General features: G+C 44.4%; 2 protein-coding genes across 4 annotated transcripts; both read left to right on the top strand.

The window, feature by feature from the left end:
* The first annotated feature begins 1360 nt into the window (after nt 1-1360).
* Nucleotides 1361-5376, top strand: COMMD3 (COMM domain containing 3). Its single transcript, XM_010947909.3, has 8 exons — nt 1361-1548; nt 2866-2977; nt 3085-3148; nt 3245-3279; nt 3654-3714; nt 3807-3863; nt 3957-4016; nt 5007-5376. The coding sequence occupies exons 1-8, from the start codon at nt 1410-1412 to the stop codon at nt 5064-5066; spliced, it is 588 nt and encodes a 195-aa protein (XP_010946211.1). The 5' UTR covers nt 1361-1409; the 3' UTR covers nt 5067-5376.
* Nucleotides 5377-6674: 1298 nt separating this feature from the next.
* BMI1 (BMI1 proto-oncogene, polycomb ring finger) lies at nt 6675-16855 on the top strand. 3 transcript variants are annotated; one of them, XM_074358514.1, is made up of 10 exons: nt 6675-6888; nt 11727-11857; nt 12224-12320; nt 12914-12969; nt 13077-13127; nt 13289-13397; nt 13479-13524; nt 13948-14046; nt 14425-14505; nt 14596-16855. In XM_074358514.1, exons 2-10 carry the CDS (start codon nt 11746-11748, stop codon nt 14923-14925), a joined length of 981 nt encoding a protein of 326 aa, XP_074214615.1. In that variant the 5' UTR covers nt 6675-6888; nt 11727-11745; the 3' UTR covers nt 14926-16855. The 3 variants fall into 3 exon arrangements, with proteins under 3 accessions (XP_074214615.1, XP_074214617.1, XP_074214616.1); XM_074358516.1 differs by lacking the exon at nt 6675-6888 and adding an exon at nt 7219-7374; XM_074358515.1 differs by lacking the exon at nt 6675-6888 and adding an exon at nt 11003-11355.
* Nucleotides 16856-27112: the final 10257 nt, after the last annotated feature.

The raw sequence follows: 27112 nt of genomic DNA, 5'->3' as shown, positions 1-27112 counted from the left end.
AAATCCTTCACTGCTCCTATAGGCTCACCGAAGTGGAGAGCTAGTTCACATGCCTTTCAAAGCCTTCAAAGGAGAACTGAGTAGTTACTCAATCTTTACTGATGCTAAATTATTCCATTTGCGTCCTGTTGTTGTGAAATCAAGTGCTCTTTATGCATTGGTGCAAGGTTAAATGTTGACTGTATTCATTAGAAACTTTTTTTTCCAAACAAGCACCTAAATTATGTCCAAAAAAGTGTCTCATGTTGAGTCTGTTTCAAACAATGCCTCCTGAACACTAAAACATCTTTCTTGTTGCTTTCCTCTCCCCTTCACCCAGAAAGAACTTGCATTTTGACTTTTCTTTCTAAACTTTTTTGATCAAAAAAGTGTCATCTACTTTCCTTCGCGGTTTTTGTTTTTTGTTTTTTAGAATCACTCCTGTTTTCCAACTTTGTAGAAATATAAAGGGGAAGTTAAACTTTATACAGCATTTGAATCTTTAAAATTATGGGTATTCGAAACAATAATGTACTTCGAATCAAGGGTTTGCCATTCCTGACTATATTTTACTAAGATAACTATGATATAAATGTATGAAGATTGTTTGACTAATTAAAACAGGGCTCATAGATGTTGTGAGTACAGTAGCACAAAATTTGCATCAGTTTGCTTTTGAAAGGTGTTTCTGCAGTGGTAAAAACTTAATAATTCTGCCCAATGTGTTCGTGAATAAGGTATTAACCCCTCAGTTGTCCAAGTACAGCGCGTACACGCGCGCTCTATGTATCTCTATTTGTGTATACACACCGCCCCCCTCCCCGAAGAAAGGAATCGATTGCCGTATTCCAGAAATGACAATGAAGAAGGAAAACTAAGCAAGAACTATAATCAGCCGTCTACAGTCTCACTCACAAAAGGGCAGTGCTGTGGGGTTAAGCTGTTGAGTTAAAAAAACAAAACAAAACCCCAAACCCAAACCAACCAGTTGCCTTAAACTGGAGCTTCCCACAAGCTTTCGCGCTGAGCGAGGAGCGGGGAAGGCGTAGTTCTCGGGGAACTGGGGGCCGGGACCCCGACACCGTCACCACCTCCCGAGGGGGTCTTTCGGGAGCGCTCCCGCCGGAGCCGGTGACAGTCCTGGGTGGGCGCCGAGCAGAGAAAGCTCCGAGCGCGTCCACAAAGCGCCCGGACCGCCTCAGGCGCTGAGGCGCGGCGGCTCTGGCGGCGGGCGCAGGACGAAGGGCTGGACGGAAGCGGCGGCGGCGGCTGGCGGGCGGCCGGGGGCGCGGGCCGGGGGGCGGGCGGGGAGGCCCCGGGCGGGGAGGCCCGCAGCCCGCGCCGCCGCCCCAGCCGCGTGCGCGCGCGGCCGCATCAGCTGAGCGCGCGCGTCACGTGGTGCGCGTGTCGAAGGTCACGGCGCGCTCACAATGGAGCTCTCGGAGTATGTGCAGAAAGGCTTCCAGATGCTGGCTGATCCCGGCTCCTTCGACTCCAACGCCTTCACGCTTCTCCTCCGGGCGGCTTTCCAGAGCCTGCTGGACGCCCAGGCGGACGAGGCCGTGTTAGGTAAGCCGCTCGGCTCTGAGCTGGATCGGCCTGGGTGGAGGGGCTCTCGGAGAAGAGGAGCGAGACCGAGCGAGAAGGGGAAAGCCCCGGGAAGAGGAAGTCTCCGGGCTTTGCCCTTCGCTCCGGACGGAGTGTAGGGATTTGGCTCTGCCAGAACCCACAGCGGACCCTGAGCATTGTTCTGTCCCCAGTTGGCACCTGCACACAGCCAGCTACACGTTCCTGGCCTGATTTCCCCTCCCAGTCTCTTTGTTCCTTTGTAAAGCCCGTGTTCAAGTCTTGTTTGTGGCCTAAACATCTAAGGTTTTCAGCCTGGTCTGGGGCAAAGGCTGTTTGACACTTGGCCTTCATCAGGGCAGCTCCCTGCAATTCAAGCCTTCAGTGCTAGGCTGGCGAAGGTTTGAAAGGGTCTGCTTCCAAAGTAATTACTAGGTCAAACAGTGTTGACATTTTCCAGCTTAGAGAATAACTCAAGGTCTTCCGACTCCCTCCCAACACGCTAGTTCAGTGTGTTTTGCACAGGTTCCACGCCTAGAACCTTAAAATATGGTGCATAATGTTTTGTTTCGCACCAGTTAATCAGGAGACGAGACTCTTGTCAAGTGGTCCAGTGATTGAGGAGCCGTATGAATGGAAGCATATTTTAAGACAGATCGCTTTTAGATGATTTTCTTAAATATAAATATCTCAACAATTCAAATTTTTGGCTTTTCCCTGTAGTTTCACGAATTAAACACGTGTACAAAATGTATGAAAGTGGAAGTTCTTTAAACGAAAATAGTAACCACCACCTGGGTTAATCTCAAAAAAAAAAAAAGGATAGCTGTCAAAACCTGAAAATACTTTGCATTTTATATTCTGAACTTGTTCCCTCTCGCCCACCCCCATGTATTAATGTCCATGGAGCCAGTTACCCTAAAATTAATCTATAGAATGAAAGTTTATTCATTCTTAAATTTACACCATGTAAAATATCTTACTTTCCTCTGAATTGACTCCATCCAGCATTAGAATGACCGCTGTATAGTTGTTTTACCCTAGGACTATATTGTTTCTTTAAAAACAATAAAAATATTAAGGCAAAATAAAAGAAGATAATTGAGACCAGGTAACAGCATTAATTATTGATGTATGCTCTTTATTGTTTTGCCATTGACCATGTTGCTCATCTCAACTTATAATTGCCAGTCCTTATAGTAGAATTCTTCTTGTTATCTTGTTAAACACTGTTCTTTACCCAAATTAAAACACCTTTTTAGGAGCAGGGCTATAAAAAATTTATTATCCCAGGCATCACTGGCAATTAATTTATTTTAGATCACCCAGACTTGAAACATATCGACCCAGTGGTTTTAAAACATTGTCATGCAGCAGCTGCAACTTACATACTGGAGGCTGGAAAGCAAAGAGCTGACAAGTCAACTCTAAGGTACAGGATATATTTATATATCCATTTATTTTCAAATAGTACCTTTATGATTTCAATTTCAGTTTTTAAAATGGAGACTAAAGTTTTGCTTTTTTTCCCTTCTTTAGCACCTCTCTGGAAGACTGTAAATTTGATAGAGAGAGAATAGAATTGTTTTGCACGGAATATCAGGTTACTTCCTTAAATTTAAAAAAAAATTAACAGTTACTATTTGTCTTCTACTGTGTTTGCAAAGATGGATTTTCTTTCTTTTTTTTCCCCTCCCAGAATAATAAGAATTCCCTAGAAATCCTACTGGGAAGGTAGGTACTGTATAAGGTGTCAAGCTGAGCCACTTTTCACTTGCAGGTATGAATGGAGAGTACTGGTGTGAAACAAAACAGGGCAAAAACCAGGGATCTAGACCAAAAAAAAAGGGGGGGGGGGCAAAGGGCAAGTGAAACAATTGAAGTTAAGCTAATGTTTTTAAAGATAAAGTTTATTGAGATAATTTTTTAAATGCTCTTTTACTATTCAGAACTTGAAAATAAAGTTTAACAAAGTTTTAAATTCCGAATGGATTAAAATTGTGTGTGTGTCTGAGTGGGGGAGGTGGTATACACCATTGTGGGTAAAGATAAATAACTAAAAGTTTTTCTGCAGTTATTATGAACAAAATTATCATTGTATCTTTCAGTATAGGCAGATCTCTCCCTCACATAACTGATGTTTCTTGGCGCTTGGAATATCAGATAAAGGTAAAATTTAACAAAATGTTCTCTAAGGGAATTTAGGGAACTTATTAAAAAAAACAGTTAAGGACTGAAATCCATGTGTTGTGTTGTTTTAGACGAATCAACTTCATAAGATGTACAGACCTGCGTATTTGGTGACCTTAAATGTAGAGGTATTTATACAAAAACCCTGTTTAAAAATTAAATGTGCAATGAAATTTAAAATTTCCTTGATTTAAATAAACAGCATATTTTTTCTTCCCTAGAACACTGATTCCCGATCCCATCCAGAGATTAGTTTTAGTTGCAACATGGAACAGTTACAGGTACAGTATTAGGATCTGTGAAAATGCCTATTTTTTTTCATAGATTTTTAATTGAGAATTATGCCTATGGAAAGTTCAAAAGAAAATTAATCCAACCATCTGTCAGTAGACAATGAAGGTTGGTTAAGGATTTGATGGGAAGAGGGCTTCAAAAGCAATATTTTAACGTAGGCTTCCCTTTTGAAATTAAGATGTTACTAATAGAGAATTGGTCTGCATTTGCTGTTCCCCCCAATTAAAATAAACTTGTGTAGTGTTGAGTGTAAATTCCTTCTATTTGTGATGTGTTTGAGCCAATAGGACAAAGCAAAATGAAGAGCATGGCTTTGAAAATGTCTTCTTTGCTTACAAAAATTGAATTAAACTTTCAAAACAGGATTTTTAAACAGTGGTTTTAAATGACTTTATATAAAGGAGAAAGTATACATAAAATTCTAAAACTGTTTATATTGCCAGTGTAAGACTGAGGGGATTCAAAACCACATTGATTAATGGACATGACAACAAATTTATTTCTGTTTAAAAAAATGAGTATCATTACTTGAAATTTTGATGAAATTGAATTTTTCAAAAGGAATGTCCTACAGTCTTTTTAATGTAACCATTAATCAAACTTTACTCTTTCAGAAGATGTGAATACAGCATAATCTTTGTTAGATAACTTGAGAGATTTAATTTTGATATTCCTTGCCTGTTAAGAGGATTCAGTTAGAAACCGTATTTCACATCTGAGGACAAGTAGCCCATTTGAAGATGAGATAGTTTATAGGAAATCCTTCTTTTGACCTTTTAATTTGTTTTAATATTTTGTATTTTAGAGGAAAACCTTCTCTTGATAGTGGTTTGTCAAAGGTTTTAAATCTTTGTGAATTTCAAACTCGTTTAGAAAGTGTCTCCCGTCTTTTTTTTTTTTTTTGGCATCTTTCTTAAACTTGAATACTTATTTCTCGTGTTTTATCCTAAAAACGTACCATCATATACGTTTTTCAGGACTTAATAGGGAAACTTAAAGATGCTTCAAAAAGCCTGGAAAGAGCAACTCAGTTGTAACTTGGAGAAGTTAACGATCTTTCTAGAGGAAGACCGGGAACGCCTTGCCGTTGGCCGAACCATCGTTTGTGCGAGCTGGACGTCTTCCTTTGCAGGAGAACAGATTATTTTTCTTTTAGATTCCTGTCACTCACAAATTTTGACACTTCATTTTTTTACATTTGTTAAAGGGTTAAGAGGGAAATTCTGCCTAAGTATTTGAGTCATCTTTAGCATTATCTGTACCTTGATCCCATTTGATCTTTTTCAAGTCTTATGAAAGGAAGTACAGTATCACATTCTGAATAAATAAGTTGTTCTCACAAAAAGAGTGGTGAGCCTGTGTCTAGATTTTAGTTTGTTAATTATTATTTTGTAGACATAGACACGATTGGCTTTAACTTTTAACGATCGCCTTTTCTCAGGATTAGTTAAACACAGTGGGGAAGAATGCGATCTCCGGGGTTGGTTGAAGACCCCAGGTTCGCGGGACGTGGGGAGCGGGAGCGGTCGCCCCGCGGCGGGAGCCGGCCAGTCCCCGTTACCTGCGCCCGAGGGCTCTCCCGCAGCCCGACCCTCGCCCCCGGGCACCCCAGGCCCCGGCCGTCCGGTCCCGCGCGGAGCCCCTGGCCCCGAGCGAGCGGCTGCCCGCGCGCGCCCCGCTTCGGCCACTGGCGGGCGGGGAGGGGGGTCGGCGCGGCCGCGGGAAGACCGGGGCGGGCGCTGTTGTTTCCGCGAGCCCAACTCGGGCGCAGGTTCCGCGCCGCGGCGCCGGAGTCTGGGCCGCAGCCCGTGGGGCCGGCGGGGACGAGCGGGGGGCGGCGGCCGGGCGCTTTCCTCGGCGGGAGCCCGCGGACGTCTCCGCCGCTGGCGGAGGCGGGCGGCGGAAAGAAAGAAATAACGGGGGGTGGGGTGGGCTGAGCTGCGTGCGGGGCCGGAGCGATGCCCGCGCCGAGAGCAGGGTGGCGCATGTGGCGCTGTGGAGAAATGTCTCCGCAGCCGCGCCAGCGCCAGCGCCGCCGCCGCCGCCGCCGCCGCCGCGCCGAGCGAGGGGGAGGGGGCCGGGTCGCGCTGCTCCGAGGGGAGGGGGCGGCCGCGGGCCCGACTACACCGACACTAATTCCCAGGCCGCCCTTAAGGAATGAGGGGGAGCACGTGACCCTGTGGGGGGGCGGCGGGGGGAGGGGGCGGGCGGACTCTGAGCCATTTTGGAGCCGGTGTCAGTTTCCACTCTGCCTTCAGCGGTGCATTTTTTTTCCACCCTCCCCTCCCCCTTCTTCATCCTTCCTCCCCTCCCCCCGCCTCTCCGCACGCACACACACGGCGCCCCCCACCCGCCCTCCTCCCCCCACGGCAACTATGAAATAATAATCGTAGTATTAAAGGCAGAGATCGGGGCGAGACAATGGGGATGTTGGCGAGGGATCCCCGATCCGGATTAGAAACACCTCCCAGCCCCGCAGAATAATACTGATCGCGCCCCCTCCGCGAGCTCCCTCCCCCGAGTGCGGAGCGGGAGGAGGCGGCGGCAGCCGAGGAGGAGGAGGAGGAGGCCCAGGAGGAGGAGGCGTTGGAGGCCGAGAAGGAGGAGGAGGAGGAGGAGGCCGCGGAGGAGGAGGAGGCCGAGGCGGAGGAGGAGGAGGAGGCCGGGCTCGGGAGGCAGCATGAGCCGAGCGCGGCGGCCGCGGCTCCTCTCGGCTGCGCTCGTTGCCCATTGACAGCGGCGTCTGCAGCTCGCTTCAAGATGGCCGCTTGGCTCACATTCATTTTCTGCTGAACGACTTTTAACTTTCATTGTCTTTTCCGCCCGCTTCGATCGCCTCTCGCCGGCTGCTTTTTCCGGGTACGTAGGAGGCGAGGCGCCTCCGGGACGGGGCCTGGGGGCGGCGGGGGCCGCGCGGGGCTCGGGCCGGCCGCGGGTGGACAGGGAGCAGCCCCCCCGCGCCTCGCCCGCACCGGCCGGGAGGGCGCTGACAGCGTGGGCGCCGAGCCCCGCGCCGCCGCCCGCCGCCGCCCGCCAGTCGGCCCCGCGCGCCGCCCGGCCCCGCGCGCCGCCCGCGAGCGCGAGCGCGCGCCCGCCGCCGCCCGCCGACTCCCGCGGCGCCGGGACCGACCCGCAGCCCGCGCCGCGCCGCCGCCGCCAGCCGGCCTCGGCGCCGCTCCAGCCGCCGCCCGCTCCAGCCCGGACGCGCCGCGCGCGGCCCCACGTTTTAGTTCCTTTCTCCCCCGAGCGCCCCTCTACACCCTCGCGACGCACATGGCCCCCGAGAAGAACACTTCTATTTGCAGCCTCTGTGGCTCTCCCGGCCGCGGCGCCCTTTGTTGAGAGGTAGATTTGGATAAAACGGGGACGGGTGCCTGAAATCGGGAGCTGCTTGGGTCAAGTGGCTTCCCTCCTCTCCTGAAGAAAGGGCTTTGGAGGGGTTTAAACAGCCAGAGAACGCCCCCATTTTATAGGGACGGGTTGCGTGGGGGGCGGCGATCCCTCCAAGTTGAATGTTAGGCTGGAGAGAGCCCGAACAAAAATGTTATTAACTTAAGTTGGAGGGACACTTGTGTGAAATTGGATGGCTTGTAAGATGGCGGTTCCCAGTTGTTTCCAAGGTCTCCTGCATTTGTGTTTAAAATGGTAAAGTTTTCGAGGTGTTATTTGTTGGGAGTCTCGGATAATGTTCTGCAAACATTACTTGGGACGTGCTCCCTGGGAAGTGGGCATTTCAAATTTGGAGCTTTTTTTGGAGTGATGATGGTGAGTGGACGTTAGTCTTGCAAGAGGTTTCCTCTCTTTCTTTCTTTCTTTTTCCTCTTTTTCTTTTTTTCCCTCTCGGAGACTACATTTTTTTCTCTCAACCTCTAGTATGGGATAGTACTTAGAACCATGACTTAAGTCCACAGCGTTTAATAGGTTTTGCTAAATGTCAGGATAGGTCATATGGTAAAGAGATGCTTTGGAAAACGAGCACTAAAAGTTGATGGCATATGTTTACGCATTGTTTTGGCTTTGACAGCGATATAGCATGATCATTTTCACAGAGATTTACAGTTAATAATTGGAAGTAAACAAGTAGAGAGACTTTGATCATTCCCAATTGCAATAAAAGGATTTAGTGGGCTTAGTGGTCACGGTTCAATATTTGAAAGAGAAGCATGTATTAACCCCTTCCCTTATAGTAGGCAAAATTCTGGGCATATTTATTTAAATCCAAATGTAGGTTAGTGGTGCCTAGAATGTTATGAGTAGTTCAACCTATATTTTATAGGACTCTTAACCCTCAAGTTCTGGAAACATATTATAAGCCACACTAAAGTCTTGAAACTTAAGAATGCCAATTGCTAACAGCATATGCTAACTTAGGAGGCTATAATAGTATTTGAGTTTTATTTTAAGTAGACTGCTCAGAATCCCTTAGAGGTTGATTTTATGAACATATTCATACTTTTTTAAACACTTGTGTACATCCATCCCAAAGTGCAAATGTGTTTGAAATAATCTGCCTGTGTAAATTTATGCCTAGTAACAGTATCTTTAACGCCATGTAAGAGTCACTATAAGAGAACTGAGCTTCTGTAAGAGAATTGAGCCATTTAGTTGTACTTGGTAAGTCCATTGATGCTCTACTACCAAGTTCTTGGGTGTGCATAAAGTGCCCCAAGGGTAAACTTCTCCCTAGGAGTCTAGTTAGCCCCAACTTTACCCATAACTTGTATTGGGCTGTGAGCCTCAGCTGGGGTTATGGAGTTCATTTGCATTTCTTAGATTGCAGTAGTCAAGCTGATTGTTAACATAAGAACTTGCTTCTGTTTTCCTTCATTTTGACATTACTGGTTTTAGGCCTCCAACAAAACTGACAGCCCCAACTGAGTGTGTGTTATAATGGCAAGGTTTAACTATTGAGTATTTTTTCCATTGTATGTTTGGTGCATTTTTGCTTGCTTAACTGGCATTTTCTGTTATGGAACTTAGAAGGTTTTCCTTTCTAAGGTGCAAGAGATTGTTTCTTAAACCTTACCAAGTACATCAAATGTTTTGGAAGTCTTCATTAGGTTGCTAGTTTTTTCAAGTGGTATAAAAAGATAAGGAACTGATTCTTATAGAAATAACAAGTGATATTTACCAGCATCATAAATGGTAATAGGGTTGTGACCAAATTCTCTGAATTGAAGTTAGAGGAGTTGTGTGAATTAAGACTTAAGATGAATTTGAAAGGGTTTTGGTCAAGTACATGTGACTTAAATGTTCAAAGCCAACCAATAGATTTCCCTTCACTGAGGTCTGATTGTTCTATGTGTTAATATTTGTGTTTGTCTGGTGTTAGTTTTCTGTAAAGTAGAGGAGAAATAAAGGCAGCTGTTTTTATTGTAGACCCTTCCTGAAAGTCATGATCAGTGGCATTAGTGTGATGTGCTTTCACAAGGAGACAGAAGTATCACCTTGCTAACCCAATCTTTCTAGGAAACATCCTGCAGTTTCACAAGGAGAGGTTTCTTTGAGAACCAAGGCTTGTCTGTAATCACCAAGTACAATAGAATTAAATATTGCTACTCTTTAGAGACAGTGTTCCACCCACAACTCCTCTGCAACCCCACTTAGATTTATATTAACAGTATATTGACAGTATTCCTCTAAAGAAGTCATACAAAGATAACTGAGGAGTTACACAATGACATTTTCTGGTTGAAGTTGTTGGTTGCCACCATGGTCACTTTTCATAAAAGAGGCTTTGTTTTGTTTTTACTTTTTTTTTTAAAAGTACTCTAAAGCTAGTTTCAGCCATTGATGTATGTTGATTAGTATTTCCCTCTTCTGCATTAAAATTCCCTAAGAATTAAAACCTCAGATGCATCTTCAAGTTTCACAAGTTCCTAGATGTCTATTCAAGGCAGCTTTGAGAATGTGCTTCAGATAAGTCTGGAAGCTTAGGCTTATTTCAGATTCTGAAATGAATGAAGTGGGAGTAAGAAATGCATTTTTCAAGAATACTGCACGAAGTAATTGACTTCCCTGATTGTCCGCTGGTGTATTGCTACTGACAGTTCCCCACCGTGACTTTTCTATGATATATGATATCTGTTGGGAATATCATTTCATTGTATGGGGGTCTGCATGGAGGTTAGGCTGAGAAAATGACATTTTTTTTGTGCTATGGATGCTCTGGGTTGACAAGGTGTTGATTTAGCTTTGGGAATGGGCTGGTCACATGGTTCTTTACATATTGTCATTATCGTTGATTCAAGGAGTTTTTCTTGCCTCCAGCATAGTTCAGATAAAACAAGGCTTTGCCCACCTCGTCTGTTGTAAAACATTTCAGTTTTCAGCCTTTCCAAAACTTTGTATCGCTCATCTACTCTACAGGAGAACTTCCTATTAGAGAAGAAAGCTTAAGAGGTTCAGTTCAATAAACATCTCTGCAATTTGAGCCCTGACGGTTTTGGGCTAAGTGCACAGTTGGCAATTCTCAAAAGATCCCTTCGTGAAAATTTTGACCCTTCTCAAAAGATCCCTTCGTGAAAATTTTGACCCTAGTGATTGCTAACAGGAGAGACCGAAAGAATCAGGATCTGAAAGAAGCTCTTCGCGCCGAGTCGACGTGGAAAGAGGCCCCCAAGAGTGTCGGAAATGGCCGGGAGTGCGGTTTGCATTTTCCTTTACCACTGCACGCTCCAGGGTCCCCCAGGCCGCCTGCCAGGTCGCCGCGGGCCGGGATCCTGCTCCCCAGTGCTGCGGGCCTCGTGGGGCCGCCCCACCCCCGCCCCGTGCGCCCGCACCCCACCCCGCCCCCGCGCCAGCCCCGCCCCCGAGCTGTGCCAGCCCCTCCCCCGCGCCCGCCGCCGCCGCCGCCGCCGCCGCCGCCGCCCGGCTGCCCCGCACACCCGCCGAAGCTCCGGGCTCGGCCGGGCTCCGCGCGGAGTTGCAGCGGTGGCCGGATGCCAAGTGTAAGTGTAAGTTGCTATGGAAACCCCGACAGAGGCGAGTTCCGAATCCGGAGTGAGATGGAGCCCCGGGCGCCGCTGGATCCGCCCCTCGCATCGCGGCCCCCGGGCGTCCGCCCGCTCAGGCCCCAGCCCGAGGCCGACTGGAGGTGCTTCTCCTGCGGCCCCAGCACCCAGCTCCGGAAATGCCAGGGATGCAGATAGAGCAGAATTGTTTTCCCTTTGTATCGGGTCAAAACGTGCCAGATTCGTGTTGCTGGAACCGCCCGTAACAACCAGAACTCCTGGGAAGCCAGGGCATGCTCCCGGATTTTCGATCGAAGATCCATAAGGAAGTTTTACAATAAATTTGGAGACCTGGAACAAGCCCTAGCGGTTGGTAAATATCTGCGGGGATTGTGAGATGGCTGCAGCAGCCGTGGGGCTGCTGGGCTGGAGGACAAATGGAAGAAAGAGACCCGAATACTCGCAGCTCCCAGCCCCCACCCCAGACCGTTTCTTCTTCCTCCTGAAATGACCGGAGGGACTGGAAATTACTTTACTTGGATCCTTTTTCAACAGTTCAGTAGAATTGATTGAGGTCTGATTAGTAAATTCCTTCTGTAGAAAACGGTGAGACAGTCCAGCTTGTACAGTGTTCAGCGAATTTTATGAACTCCCTCAGCATTTCAGAGGGTAGGGTTATTAGGAGCTGGAGATAATCTCGATTCTCTTTCTGTGAATTATGGCCAATATTCCTGTGTCTTGCAGGATCCTTTATCGAGCAGAAATGCATCGAACAACCAGAATCAAGATCACTGAGCTAAATCCCCACCTAATGTGTGTGCTTTGTGGAGGGTACTTCATTGACGCCACAACCATAATAGAATGTCTACATTCCTGTAAGTACAAAGTTTTAGACCTTTTTTGGTGTCATGTATATTTAACATTTTATCCTGAAATTTGAAAACTAACAATTCCTGCAATCCTTGAGAATGTTGGTAACAAAGTGAAGGAGTCTTTATTCTCTTGCACTTAGTGACTTTTTAATACATATTTAATAAAATATTATTATATAAGTACAAATCGCAGAAGTAAATTGTACAAGTGTTCTCAGGATGTCAGCTGAGTTAGTTTATTTAATTAGAAATACCTTTTGGCATGTACCATTTTGTTACTTACTAGTTCTCTGTTTCTGATACTAGTTTTAATGCTTAGCATCTAATTCCTAAACTTTAAAAAAAAAAGGAATGTGTTTTTATTTCTAGTCTGTAAAACATGTATTGTGCGTTACCTGGAGACCAGCAAGTATTGTCCCATCTGTGATGTCCAAGTTCACAAAACTAGACCCCTACTAAATATAAGGTAGGAAAATGTTTTAAGTCATTGTAATTGCTATTGGCATTGCATAATTATTGAATTTAGTGTCTATTTCTTCTCACAGAATTTACCCTTGACTCCCTATCTAATGTGTGCACTTGGTGGAGGGTGCCCTTAATTTCTTGGCCGTTTTAATGATGACTACTTTAAACAAAATTCAATATTATTCAAGAGATTTAAATTTCTTTTAAATCACCTTTTAAAAACCAAATTAATTCTGCATTTTTGCATTGCTTTATTGACTCCATGACAGGCAAGAGTGATGTGTTTAAACTGCTTCCATTCAATCTTCTTTATTCTCTTCTGTATTAGCTAATTTAGTAAATTGAAAGGTACACTTCTCTTGATTCAGTGAAATGTGAAGAATTTATTAATGAATATAAAATATTTTCCCACTAATTTAAAACAGTGCTACTCCCTTAAGAACTTTTATTCTCATAATTAGCGTATTGCTGTAGTTATAGTCACAATCAAATTACTGTGACACAAAGAACACAAAGAATGTGTAATAACTTATGAGCATTCTTTTTAGTTTTTGCCATATTAATTGATAGTTTACTTTCTAATTAATTCTTCAGGTCAGATAAAACTCTTCAAGATATTGTATACAAATTAGTTCCAGGGCTTTTCAAAAGTGAGTACTTTGCTTAAAAATGAATTCTTAAAAAAGTATTTATGGGTTCTACCTGCTATGCCAAATGTTTACGTCTTTTTCTCCCCCCCCCCCGCCCCGGTCTTTAGATGAAATGAAGAGAAGAAGGGATTTTTATGCAGCTCATCCTTCAGCTGATGGTAAACTCTTTGGAGGGGGAGAGACGTTTTAGGTGGAGGGAGACCTTATCCAGTAATTCATTAGAATTAAGTTTAATCTAAAGTACCACATCCATTCTTCTGTATATATATTTTAATTAAATCTTTAATTTTAAAAATTGACTATCAAAATGTCTTTCTAGCTGCCAATGGCTCTAATGAAGATAGAGGAGAAGTTGCAGATGAAGACAAGAGAATTATAACTGATGATGAGATAATAAGTTTATCCATTGAATTCTTTGACCAGAACAGGTAAATTCTTTAAGAAGTATGTTTCATGCTAATATGACTTTTTAGATTTATTGTTCCCCTAATAAATTATCTGTTTCTTAGATTGGATCGGAAAGTAAATAAAGACAAGGAGAAATCTAAGGAGGAGGTATGTCCCATGACACAAAAACATATAGAAGAAACATTGTTTGGATTCTAGATTTTATGAGGGTGTATTTGCCTCTTAGAATATTCTAGGGTCAAACAGAAGAAAATTGTCATGTTCGATGTTTACAAGTGATGTGTATCCAATAGTTAATAGACAGAATTTATATGTGAGTACTATTTTTACAAAATATTTTAAATAACGTTTAATGCTTCGATGTACTGAAAGTTTCCTTATTATATAAGGAATCTGTTCATTTAGTATTTAACATAAAAGCAAACTCAAAGACTAGCTAAGAACTTAGTCACATCCCAGTTTCAGTATTGGTACCTTTTATTATATTTAGACATATATCTAATGGACTTTTTTAAAAAGTCTTAAAGTTAGGAATTTTTAAAAAATTCCTTTTCTTAAATATACTCTTAGGTGAATGATAAGAGATACTTACGATGCCCAGCAGCAATGACTGTGATGCACCTAAGAAAGTTTCTCAGAAGTAAAATGGACATACCTAATACTTTCCAGGTATCTATTTTGTAGTCTTCATGTGTTTTATGTAAATCCTTTTTTTTCATTCAATGACTTTTTTCCTTTTTGGATTCTAAACCCAAAAAAGCAACAATTTCTTTTTGTTTTTTTTAATTTGGCACAATTTGGAAATAGTTCTTAAAAGGTTTGGTATGGATTCCTTTTTACGCTATGAAAACAAACCCCTTAATAATTTCAAGAAATGTTTTTCCTCATTTAAAGTTTCAAGAGGGATTTGTTTCTTTGTCCAAATGTTTGGAGAAATTTTTTTTTTTAAAGCCTCTTTGGATTATATTTGGATGACCAAAAAAAAAAAATCTAGATTTACCTTGGTTCTTTGTGATGTTAATAAACTGAAGTGTTGTTTTTCAACAGATTGATGTCATGTATGAAGAGGAACCGTTAAAGGACTACTATACACTAATGGACATTGCCTACATTTATACCTGGAGAAGGGTAAGTAGCCTCCCTGATGCTCGACGATTATTTTGGCAAGCTGTACTTAAAGATGTAAGACTGATTGTTTTTTCCCTCTTAACTTTGTAGAATGGTCCGCTTCCTTTGAAATACAGAGTTCGACCTACTTGTAAAAGAATGAAGATCAGTCACCAGAGAGATGGACTGACAAACGCTGGAGAACTGGAAAGTGACTCTGGGAGTGACAAGGCCAACAGCCCAGCAGGAGGCATTCCCTCCACCTCTTCTTGTTTGCCCAGCCCCAGCACTCCAGTCCAGTCTCCTCATCCTCAGTTTCCTCACATTTCCAGTACTATGAATGGAACCAGCAGCAGTCCCAGTGGTAACCACCAATCTTCCTTTGCCAATAGACCTCGAAAGTCTTCAGTAAATGGATCGTCAGCAACTTCGTCTGGTTGATACCTGAGACTGTTGAGGAAAGAGATTTTAATCCCCTGATTTCTATAGATATCTTCATGCCATTACAGCTTTATAGATGCTAATACATGTGACTATCGTCCACTTTGCTTTCTTTTGTAGTGACATTAAATTTGGCTATAAAAGATGGACTAGATGTACTATTCATATGGACGTTAATGGAAAAGATCGTTCCTCTAAAGAATGGGTTTCTGAGAAAGCAGGCAAGATGTTTTTTTTCTGTGTGTTAGGACAGATGTGAAATGGTTTCTGTAACCATTGTTTGGATTTGAAAATCTTCTGCAGTGAATATAAACATTGGGCCATAGTTTGTTAATCTCAACTAACCCTACATTACATCCTCCTTGATTGTTCTTGTTATTATGCTGTTTTGTGAATCTGTAGAAAACAAGTGCTTTTTATCTTGAAATTCAACAAATGGAAAGAATATGCATAGAATAATGCATTCTATGTAGCCATGTCACTGTGAATAACGGTTTCTTGCATATTTAGCCATTTTGATTCCTGTTTGATTTTTACTTCTCTGTTGCGACGCAAAACCGATCAAAGGAAAGTAAACTTCAGTTTTACAATCTGTATGCCTAAAAGCGGGTACTACCGTTTATTTTACTGACTTGTTTAAATGATTCGCTTTTGTAAGAATCAGATGGCATTATGCTTGTTGTACAATGCCATATTGGTATATGACATAACAGGAAACAGTATTGTATGATATATTTATAAATACTATAAAGAAAATATTGTGTTTCATGAATTCAGAAATGGTTGTTAAATTCTCCCAACTGGTTCGACCTTTGCAGATACTCTATATTTGAGCCTTACCAGCATAGAATATTTTTAAGTGTGGATAGCTGATTCTAAATTCTGTCCCATTGGAAGCAATTGGCATATTCGTAATACTGACTTTTCTCTAGTAATACATGTTTACTTTTAAAATTAATAGTTGCATTAAAGAAAAACTTTTGACTAAGGAATATGGAAATGCTGTCTTCATTTCCCATTGCTTATGATGGAATTAATGTGTTTTTAAAATGCATATTGGTCACTGGAATTCTAAAACAAATTTTTAAATAAACCAGCAAATTACTGAAGAAAGCATTTTATCTAAAATTATTTTAGTATGTGGTATAGTGATCATTTCAAATTTAAGAGTTGCTTTTACAGTTATAAACAATGGAATATGCCCTCTGTAATATCTGGAAATAGAAGCAATTTATTGTGAGCTTCTACAGGTATTAATTTTTAAGTAGAGTGAGCATGTTGAATTTAAAATATGAATATCCCCAACAACTTTCAGTTTGTGTTTTGCTTTGGTCGAACTTGGTGTGTGTTCATCACCCATCAGTTATTTGTAAGGGTGTTTATTCTATATGGATTGTTTCATGTTTGTATGGGAAAATTGTAGCTGAACATTTCATTGTCCCCAGTCTGCAAAAGAAGCACAATTCTATTGCTCTGTCTTGCTTATAGTCATTAAATCATTACTTTTACATATATTGCTGTTACTTCTGCTTTCTTTAAAGATGCAGTAAATGAAGTTTTATGAAACCACAAAATACATATATTTTTATTTTGACCTAAATTTGTATAGTCCCATTGTAAGTGTTGTTTCTAATTATAGATGTAAAATGAAATTTCATTTGTAATTGGAAAAAGTCCAATAAAAAAGGATATTCATTTAGAAAACAGCTAAGCCTTTAATAAAAATTTGATATGAAAAGCACACCATGCAGAAGTTTTGGGAACCCTGTTGTGGACTACAAGTGGTAAAAGCTAAAGAAAATCCACTGCTGTCTTAGTGATGTTGCTAAGAGTCATGCTTTGTTGTATAATTGCTTGAAAGCCCAATTGAAAGATGTATCTGTTTATTTACTCTACAATCTTTGAAGTAAAAGTTACCCATGTTTGCCAATGTTGGTGATTTTAACTCATTTTTCTAGGCCTTTCTTCTCAAGTTTTTCATCATATTATCTAAGACCTAAAAAAAAAAAAGTTAATAGAAGTTTTAAGCAATGTTTTTACTTTGGCTATGACCATGTATATAAAGAATGAAAAAATATTTTTCAAAGGCTATAAAAACTTCTAAGTGCTAGTGGATTGTCATTGACTCACACAAAACCAAGTTGTAGGATCAATATGGAACTCCAAGACTTTCTCAACCTTGTTATGGGATTATTTTTGAAATTACTTAGTAAATAATTTGAAATTACTTAGTAAGTGCAGATACTGCATTTATGGCTCATCTAACACTATTTTACCATACTTGAAAGCATGTCCATTTATTTTGTTTGAAAGAGGAATTTTCCCCTTGTCAATTTGAAAATTCCTTAAGCTTTAAAGGATATTTCATTGAAAATTTGTCTTAATAAAACAGAAGGAAGATTATAAATGTGCTGTACTCTTCTATATTCAGCCATCACAGATCTGACAATTAAGACTTAAAACTTCTGCTAAACTACCACTTAAAATTTCAACCTTTCAAAAACCTATACCAAAACTGCTAACTTTGTACCTCTTTGCAGTCAAGGCAGGGTACCTGAAAAGTTAGCTTTTCCTTCTGAAAAGTTAGCTTTTCCTTCTGAAAAGTTAGCTTTTCCTTCTGAAAAGCCTTCTGAGATTCTATACCACAAAATTAGGGCTAAAAATATCCCACAGAAAATGCCTAAATTGATTTCACAGATTTTAGCTTAAATGCAAAAAGAGAATGAGGCTGGTTGCTGTTGTGTAAATAGTGATCTATCTTGCTTTTACACATGCGTGCCACTTTACAAGAACCTTTTTTGCTTTTAAAATTACCGGCCGTTAATTGCACTGAGTTGGGGAGAAAGTTACCCATCAGTTGACTTAACCTACCAACTATATTGCTGCTTTCCCTATCCGTATGCGCAAATACTAGGATCTCTGAAGGTGCCATGCAACAGGCAGAGTTACTTGATGAGGGCTTTTCTTCATGCTTTCTTCTTATTCTTTTCCCAATATTTGGAGTTGTAGCTCATTTGTGAAGTCTTTTGGTTCACTCATTGTATAGGCCTATCCAGATAAAGTTTTGTTATGAAATCATAGTAGGAACCTAAAAGGAACCCAGGTGAAATCTACTTGCACTGGCCAAGCAGAAATGAAAATGTTCGGTTCTTAAAAAATAGCTTATGGCAATCTTTAGAGGAGATGGGATTTTAATTTTAGGAATAATCTGCACATGGAACCTAGTCCCTTTTAGAATCCTAAGGTGAAGGGAGTGTTATTTTTGTTCATTTCTCTTTATACCTTCAAAGTTTGATAAGTAAATCTTTTTCTTCTGACGCTGCTCCTGGAATGACAGTTGGAAATTCTGATTTAGTTTAGTGCTCCATGAAATGGAAGCTCCATGGTATTTTGAAACAGGATGATTGTTTCCTCCATACAGTCTTCCTTACACTTTATCCCAAACAAAAGGTCTTGATGAAATTACATTTTAAAGGACCCTTTAAAAAAAGCCATATATACCTTTAAGACATCTAAGGTGCAAACAACACAGAACGCAGCTCCAACATAAGGCTCTTGGGCTAGATAAGGTAATTTCACTTGAGGATGTTTCAGGTATAAAATGAACAGTACAAGCGATTATTTCTAAGGTCGCTCTAAAAAAAAAAAAAAAAAAAGATCCTGACTCCTCCAAAATAAAACCTTGAATTAAACTAGGACCAAAGAATTCAGATAGACGGGTCCTTTACAAAGAAAATAAAGTATCGCAAAAGGGAGCTTCCCAGTAAGTCAGACTTGGGAATCACCCCCGCGAAGCCCCTGAGCCTGTCCACCTCCTCGCAAATCTCAAGATCGCCCAGTTTTGATTATGAAAGTCTCCGAAAATGTTTACACAGTCGAGTGTTTCCTGTTTCCGCAGTTAATTTTTTTTAACGTTTTTTCTTCTTTTGGTTCTTGAAACGGATTTCCTTTATTTGCACCAGTTTCTTTTTCTGAGTGTGCAATTTCTAGAGGTCTCACATGAAGATTTCAGTATCAATTCCGGTCTTCATCAAGTCGACGACATCAAAAGTCATTTATCACTGGAAAGTCTACTCTAGGATCCTTAAGAGTTTTCTCGAGAAGTTCAAGTGCATATGGAAAACTCACCCCGAAGTCTCATTTAACCCTCTAAATGAATAGTAAGCACTCAATAAAACTTCCAATGAATGAGTTTAATTACTCCCATTCTTCTGACTCTTGTCTTAAAATAGCCTTTCCAGAGACCATTAGAAGGAATTCTCCAACATAACAAGTGATGTTCCCTCAGAGTCACCTACATTTCAGTGAAAAAAAAAATTACTTCTTGCTCTGATTGTTGGGTCATCATAAACTCCAAACTTCATTGTGAACATGATTTCAAGTTCGGTGCGGATTCGGCGCTCTCCAACTCTGTCCTTCTAAGTTAGGTAGAACCCTAAAGACCCTTGGAACGCTGTGGACCAGGTACTCGGAAAATGAGTCGTAAATTGAGATGGAAGGAAAGAGAACATTACGGAGATGGCTAGAGGGGTTACTGAAAATAAGGAAGTCGGTCCAGGAGCTACAGTCTTAGGTCTAAGTGCCCCCCAAGAGCGGAAGATACTCAAAGAAAGCCGAAGGCAGGAGCGCGCTGCAGGGCTTGGAAGATAAAGTAGGGGCGAGGGTGATTAGCATGGAATAAGCAATGGCCGGTAGAAATGGATCAGGATGCCCGGCTGGAGAAAATGACCTTCCTTTCCCGGCAGCGCTGCCTTCCCGGCTAGGGAGCCTTTACCAAAAGGACGGGTTAAGGAGGAAACGGCCCTTCTCCCTGTCTTTATTTTTTTAAGTAGCTGCTCTCGGAAGACTGGAAAGAGCTACAGCTCAGACCTCTGGCGCGGAGCGCGCCGCGGGGTTCGTCCCGGCTCCGCGCGCGAGCCCAGGCCGCGGAGCTCCGGGAGGCCATTTTGCGCGTGCGCCGCTCGCCTCGCGCCGCCCTCCGCTCGGCGGACGCGGATCCCGCCAAATTTGAAAGCGAGATTTTCAGGCCCTGCCGGGCTGGGGAGGCGGGGAAGCGAAGTCGTTTCTCCAAAGCCGGATCCCGTAGCGAGTGACGGCGACAGCCGGACAAGCGTGGCTCCACAAGGCGGCCCCCGTCCTGCCGGAGGCTTCTCCACCGGGAGAGACGCCGGCGGGGCAGCCCGGCTGCTGAGACACATCCACTGACTCCTGGGCCGCGAGCTCCGCGCGGGCAGGAAAGGGTCCCACGTCGGAGGAGGTGGCGGCTTGGCTTGCAAAGCCCCTAGAAGCACATCCTTGAGGGGCCATTCCAGATCATCGCCTTTCTTTGCCCTCCTCCCTCCTGCTGTTTCAAATCCTATGCCCTTTCTCCTTCAATAACGAGGTGTCCTTGGAGTTTGGGGTTTTGTTGGAAAGATTGTAAGCCAGATGATTAACAAAATATAAAATTGCCATCTCGAGGGTTGCAGAAGGCTGAGCTTCGTGGACGGTGACTAGAAAGGCCGATGGGAGAGGGTCCTACGGTTGAACATGTTTAATGGGCAGTAGGCTCTAATCCCCCGGGAAGGAAAGTTGACCGGGTGACAGTGTCAAGGAGAGGGTAGCTGCGCGGCAGAAAGCTCAAGCTCTGGGCGAAGGACCACACCTTGGGTTCCCAAAGACGACGGCTAAGTGCGTCTTCGGGCAGCGCGAACCTGGGATGCCCAGCGCCCTTGAGACCCCCGCTGGGTAGAGGAGCAGGCGGTCGGGTGTTAGGATGTGCCCCCCGAAAGCCGCCGGGATGCAGCCGGTTTCCTGCAGAGCCCCCGCCTGCTTGATCCTCGGGACAGAAATGCTTCTCTGACCCGGGAGTCCCACGTGCACCCAAAAACGGGGAGAGGAAGGGACGGTTTGGGGAAAGAGGATTGGGGTAACAGCACAGAAGTGAAAGCAGCCTAAAATGGGCGACGCCCGGCGAGTCCTCTTTATCAGCGCGGCAGACTGCAGGAGCCGCCATTTGGTGGCGGATTTCGGTATTTCAGTAGCACGTTGTGCTGAACGTCACAACTGGCTTGTCTACGTGGCACGGTCTTTTCTGAACCAAGGTTTTTGAAAATGCAAATTTCTCCCTGTTCTCCCCCCTCCTAGGGGTTACGGACCCCTCCCCCACTCCCAGTGGAGGGCGCCGCGGCTCCGCTCTGCCCGGGACCCGGGGCGGGGACCTTTCCTCGGGGCTGCGCCGGCCCCCACCCACGCCCAAGAGCTAGTGTGATGCGAGATGGAGCCTAGAGCAGGACTAACGGATGTTTTCCTCCTCGTTTTCCCGAGATTCCGAGCCTGCGGCTCTCCTCTCCCCCTGCGGAGAATCTCATTTCCTTGGGGCGGTGACGGGCATTGTCTTTTCGCGGGGCCATGTCCCAGCCCTGGGACGCCTCTCTCCTCACACCTCTCGGATGCAAGGAAAGGAAAGGAAAGGAAAGGCGCGCCAGGCGTGGCCGGAAAGGACCCACCCGACGAGAGGCGGCTCCTCGGGGAGTGTCGGGTTTGCATCCCGGACTTGCACTTCCAGCTCGCCCCGGAGCCCTCCGGAGATTGGGGGAGCTAGACACTTATGGAGAGTGCCAGGAGGACTGGTGTCCCAGCCAGGGTTGCCGAGTCCTCGAGGGTTTCAATTAAAAGCCCCCAAAGCACAAGGTGCCTACCCGTTGGAGAACAAAGGGCCGAGGGGCGAGCGCGAGGCGAGTCCGCGCGCGCGGCTGCCCTTGGCTGGGCCCACCTCGGAGTCGGGGGCGCGAGCAGGGCTGACTCCCGGCGGGATGGGAGGCGGCGGGCGCATTGCGGAGCCCGCAGCCCCCGCCTTCCTGGCGGACAGAAGGAGCCCCGTCTTCAAGCCAGAGCTGCCATGTTGTATTCGCGGAGAGTGCCAGTAATTTGACGCTCCCGAGGCAGCGGCATCCCAAACCCAAGAGCCCTTAGGGGCCCTAAGTGCCGCACAGCCGCGGTCACAGCCCGAAGAGACCCCGGGGCGCAGGCAGGAGCACGAGCGCTGCAGGCGGCAGAGCCGGCGCGGCCGCGGCGCCGCAGCGTTTCCCCTCGCCACCTTCCTTCCAGGGGCTGCGGGGCTGCGCGCTCAGCAGAGGCTCGGTTGCCAGTAGCAACCACACGACGGCGATTTGTAGCCGGGGCTGCCGCCGCTGGTACCGCCGCCGCCTCGTACACCTCGGTGTCCAAGCATTTGGAACTCTGCGGGTTGCCCCGGTTGACATCTCTCGTCCCCGCCCGGGTTCCTCATCTTCCGGGACCCTCAGCTCCGTTCAAAAGCCATCTCCTCCGCCTCAGCCCTGCCCCCACGGCAGACAATAGACAAATAGGCTCGGAGCGCACACAGCCGGAGCAGGCACCTGAGCCCCCAAGATCCAGGCACTTGGCCTCGTCCCAGCCCCAGGTGCCCTGGTCTCCAACTTGAACCGAAATCTTTTGTCAATGGCCAGTCCATTAAAAAGCTCTTCTCGACATCAGCAATATGGATGATGGTAAGGAAAGAAGTCAAGAGAAGACCCCCACTCCCTTTCTAGTAACATCGACACAAAGAGCTTAGGGTTGTGTCTGCCCTTAGGAACTGGGGCTTTCCTCTCTGGGTTAGAGCCACAGGCAAACGCTACAGCCTTCTCTCTTCTTTGTCTACCACGAATATTTTACATGAAATCCATAATATAGCAGCTTGCATAGCTCAGACATTACCTCCAGATGCTTGTTCTTATACACAGGTGGATGGAGCACCTTTTCTCTCTCACTTCATTTGATGAACCACACCAGCCCTTGGCAGTGTGGACTGAGTGGTCTGATGCATAAAGAAAATGATTGACTTAGGAATCTTTCTGCCTTTTCTAATATCTGGCTCTAGGACACTGGTTTAATTTTTAACAGAACTCTTACTAATGTTGTTAACAGGTTTTTATTGAAGAAAAATCTTCAAAGTATCCAGTAAAGTCTTCTATGAGCTATTAGGATAACCCGGGAAATATGCGAATTGCCAAATTTCACTCCTAATAATTGTTCCGGCCATAAATAGCCATTAAGTTAGTTGAGTGTTCTTCCTAGATTGAAATTTAATGTAAATTACAGATGTTATAGAAATTTTGAAGTTTAAAGCTCCTTGAGGAGAAGCACCTGTCTTATTTATCATTTTATGCTCCAGAGTCCTTTTAACATAACAAATATTTGTTGAATCTCTAGAAGAATCCAGAATTTCAATAACTCTTGTGAGAAATAAAACTTACTAATTACTAGAAAGCTTAGATATCTTTAATGAATTCAATAAAAAGGTAAATATTTACCAAGCTAGTAGCTCTAATCAGATATCCCCATTCATGCATATTTTTACCTAATTATATTTCAAATGTGGTAGATTGTACTAAAAAATATCTGACAGATGTTTCCAGAATTCCCAGAATGATAAGGGCTTGTAACTTTACTATTTTCCCACCAAAGGTATCTGGAAATTGGTTAAATAGGCATAAGTAAGATGATATTTTAAAGTGACTGTCATACAGCACAGGTGTAGCATTAACTGCCTTCACTGTTCAACAGAAAATCTTAGTATTGGATACTGCAAATCTACTAAGACAACACACCTTGAAGTATCCTATTTAATTTAAATAATCTTTAAAACATACTGAGAATGGTTAATATGTCTTAATCGTATCTGATGGTAAACTTAAATCAACATTCCTCCTAAAATGCCTCTTAGGTATGTTGTTATAAAAGGGTTTCATCTTTAAGCTTCACCAAATGTCAAGTTCATTAAATATGACAGTTTACTTCAAACTTAGCACTACTTGGCCCTTGGAGGCAACATAATGACCTGTAGCTTGCACAAACACCCCCCCCCCCCCACCACTACCACCTGAAAAATAGGACAGCAAGGTTTTAGTGAAAACTTCTTCCTATCGTCTTTCAAGAAAGAAAAGCCCCAACAACTTGCTTTGGACCAAGTTAAAGAGATTATCTCCCTTTTTTCAGTAAGACTGTCTTTCAATGAATTGATGGATAAGATCAAAGTGCATTCATATTCATGTGAATTATCGCTATTGACTTGAATAATGATGGATTTCATTGTTTTATTTAAACTGAAACCAGCAATGCTGCTGCTTTTGAGTCTACACCCCTAAGGCAGTAGAATTTCTTCTGAGGACTCAAACGCCAAGCAATTAGGTCTGACAACCATGTCATTTCCACAATGTACTTCCATACAGAGGACTTTTTTAAAAATTGGAATTGGTAACATTTCTATAGAATCTTACTGCACAATTTTTGACTTCTTCCCAACCTTCTGAACAAAACTCCTAAGTTCAATAAACACACATCCAAAATATTTCAATATAAATGGTACTGGGAAAAGAAAGTGATGTTTAGAAACATCTAGTTGTTCATGAATCAGAAAATTAATGCTATCAGTAATTAACTCAGGAGAATGTTTTTCCTTTGAATGAGATTCATTATAGTTTGTTTTCTACTGTAACTGAAGAACTCAGAGTAAGCTTGGGAAAATGTGTTTACCAGCTGTTCTTTCTAAATATGCCTCATGACAATTATCTTAAAATATTTTCACTTGGGTTCTCTTCAAACTATCTCAACATTTTCTAAGGAGAAAGAGGTAACGAGATCCTGTGGACCCCACTCACTTTTACCAAATAATCATTCTGCTCAAATTATTCACCAATTAAGGTTCTTTATCACTTTGGAAACACTTGAAAGGAAATTCATTAGAATAAAGTAAGTTTACAACATAATAATACAAGCAACTTTAAAATAGGTGTAAGGAAATGCTTTTTTATGAACTTTAATATACACTATCCATAAAGACTCTACACTTAAAGACAGAGCTTAGTGCAACCAAGACTATTATATTATCATAGTCAGCAATGGGTTCTGGGAATATCCTTTCCAAGAAAAATAACTCACATCTTGGTTGACATCTTAGTTGGTATCATTCTTAAATGTTTTACATATATTTAAAGCATTATGCACAAGCATCATTTTTTTTTTTAAAAAAATCTGTTTTTATATCTGGCTGTGCTACGAGAAGTCTGTATCTTCACTGTCCCCACTTGGTGTCCTTAGTATTGCAAGGCACTCTTTAAGCCAAGAGTTTGTTAGTAAGTTTGATTCCCTTTGGGACTTGACCATAAATATATTGACATTACTTGTATACGTCTAACTTTTTATGTGTAAACTTTAAGACCTTTGTCTTTGACTTAAAATAAGCAATTACTTATTATTTCACCAGGAAAAAAAAAAACACTCCTAGAACAAAAAGCATTTCTTTACAATTCATTTCCTGCCTTACTAATGGGAAAGGCATTAGTATTTTCTTCATGTAGGTAGTCATAATCTTTTCGTACGTTGTCCATATGAGAACTTTGTCACTTTAAAAATAAATATGAGGCAACATTGGAGGAGGTCAAGTAATTCAGCATTAGCACTATTCAGATGTTTCCCTGAAATATCAAAAGTAAGATGATAGGAGTTGTGTTGTATAGCTTACTTGAACTAACGAGGATGCAGATCGTAGTGCAAAAGAAATTAAAGAATGGGAAGACGTGCCACTGCGTCTTCCAAATCTAGCCTACGTTTTAGCGGAGCTCTCTCTCGGCTCTGATAATCTCTAAACCGACTTGCACGGTGGATAGCCTGTGACATTTTTGTGAAAGCAGAGACCTTGAGCACCTTCTCTCTGTACTTTTGCAGTATTTTCCAGGAGCTAGAGCATACAATTATTTTTCAGAGTAATCAATGAGCCAGAAGTTTTGGCTTGTGGACTTGATGTAGAGAAATGACGTCAAAAAGTTAAAAAAAGAGGCTCGCACATGCGCAGTGATATACAGCTTTTTTTTTTTTTAAAGTAAGCTTTGGGCTCCTCACCCCGCCTCTGGGATCCGGCCTGCGCGGCGGGGTCGGGAAGCTGAATGATGTAAGGTGGTGTAGGAGTCCCACACCCGACTCCCGGCAAAGAGTCTCACCGCCCCCAATATCACCACCACCACCACCACCACCGGGGCTCTCTTTAAGTCCGGAGAGGAGAAAGTCAAGGGGAAGCAAGGCCGACCCGGGCGGCCGCCGCGAGCTTTTCTGGCTGCGCAGAGCTGCGGGCCTCCGCTCCCGGGGTTCCGGTCTCGGCCGGCTCCGGGCTTGCCCTGGGAGTTGGCCGCACCATTCCCCGGCCCACGGGTCAGCCGCGCCGCGGGGAGGCTCGGGCCCGGACCTCTCCGCGGGAGCCCGCGCGGCAGTGCGGTGCTTGCTGGAGGCCTGGCCGGAGAAAGCAAAACGAAAGGACAGAGGCCTTCTTCATCTTGCAACTCGCTCCCAGCAGACGCTGGCTGCGACATCCACGGCCCCTTTTCACCCCATCCCCAGGCCAGCAGCCCGCGGGGCTACGAGCAAGCGGGAGAGTGTGACCCCCCCCCCCCGCTCGCACCCGCCGGCCCCCGCTGCCCCGGAGGACCCGCGGGAGGGAGGCCGCCCGCGCCGAGCCTGCGCCGCGCTTCCGCACTCGCGCCTTCGGGCTGCGCGCCCCCGCCCCTTCCTCCCGCCCGCGCTCCCGGCCCTGCCACCCCTGCGCCCTCATTTCGGCGCAGCTCAGCTACCGACGGCGGTGGCCTCGCCGGTTTCTGATCCGAATGACAGCCTGACCCCAGCCTCAACCGATTCCCGAGCCCCCTCCCCGGTTAGAACTGCGCGGAGACCGCGGAGGTGACTGTTGGAGTTTGAGAAACTTCGGCCTAAAGGAAAAGCCAAGGACATTGGCGGAGCATCACGTTCTTCCCTTCCTCTGGGGCCCCAACAGCCCATCCACACTGAACGCAGTTGCCTGCCGTCGAGCCAGGGACCCCGCGCCCATGCTGCGCGGGGATCCTCCTGTGTTCAGTTTTGCTGCGTCAGCCCAGAACTTTCCGCTCCGGGCTGGCGGAGCTGCAGCGCAACCCTGTCAGGACCTGCGCCTAAGGGTTGCGTGGGCCGCGTCCCCGCGGGTCTTGGCCCGGATGCCGGCTTGATAGGGTCCGGGGATCTTTTCTTATGTGGCACCTTCTATCTTTTGTCTCTTAAGTCCTCTACTAATAAAAAGGTGGGAAAGGACTAGCACTGACCTTGTCTGGGACAAGTCCAACAAGCCCAGGATTTCAAAGGGGGTGGGGGGGGGCCTGTGGGT

The sequence above is a fragment of the Camelus bactrianus genome, chromosome 35, assembly GCF_048773025.1.
Source record: "Camelus bactrianus isolate YW-2024 breed Bactrian camel chromosome 35, ASM4877302v1, whole genome shotgun sequence".
Taxonomy (NCBI): Eukaryota; Metazoa; Chordata; class Mammalia; order Artiodactyla; family Camelidae; genus Camelus; species Camelus bactrianus.
This window is presented reverse-complemented; position numbering and strand designations above follow the sequence as displayed.

What these genes read in the sequence shown, in the direction of transcription:
- COMMD3 (XM_010947909.3), top strand. Translation starts at nt 1,410, where the DNA reads ATGGAGCTCTCGGAGTATGTGCAGAAAGGCTTCCAGATGCTGGCTGAT. An exon ending in TGTTTTGCACGGAATATCAG is followed by an intron (nt 3,149 to 3,244) that starts GTTACTTCCTTA and finishes TTCCCCTCCCAG; the next exon opens with AATAATAAGAATTCCCTAGA. An exon ending in GCTTGGAATATCAGATAAAG is followed by an intron (nt 3,715 to 3,806) that starts GTAAAATTTAAC and finishes GTGTTGTTTTAG; the next exon opens with ACGAATCAACTTCATAAGAT.
- BMI1 (XM_074358514.1), top strand. Translation starts at nt 11,746, where the DNA reads ATGCATCGAACAACCAGAATCAAGATCACTGAGCTAAATCCCCACCTA. An exon ending in AATAGAATGTCTACATTCCT is followed by an intron (nt 11,858 to 12,223) that starts GTAAGTACAAAG and finishes TTTTATTTCTAG; the next exon opens with TCTGTAAAACATGTATTGTG. An exon ending in AGACCCCTACTAAATATAAG is followed by an intron (nt 12,321 to 12,913) that starts GTAGGAAAATGT and finishes TTAATTCTTCAG; the next exon opens with GTCAGATAAAACTCTTCAAG.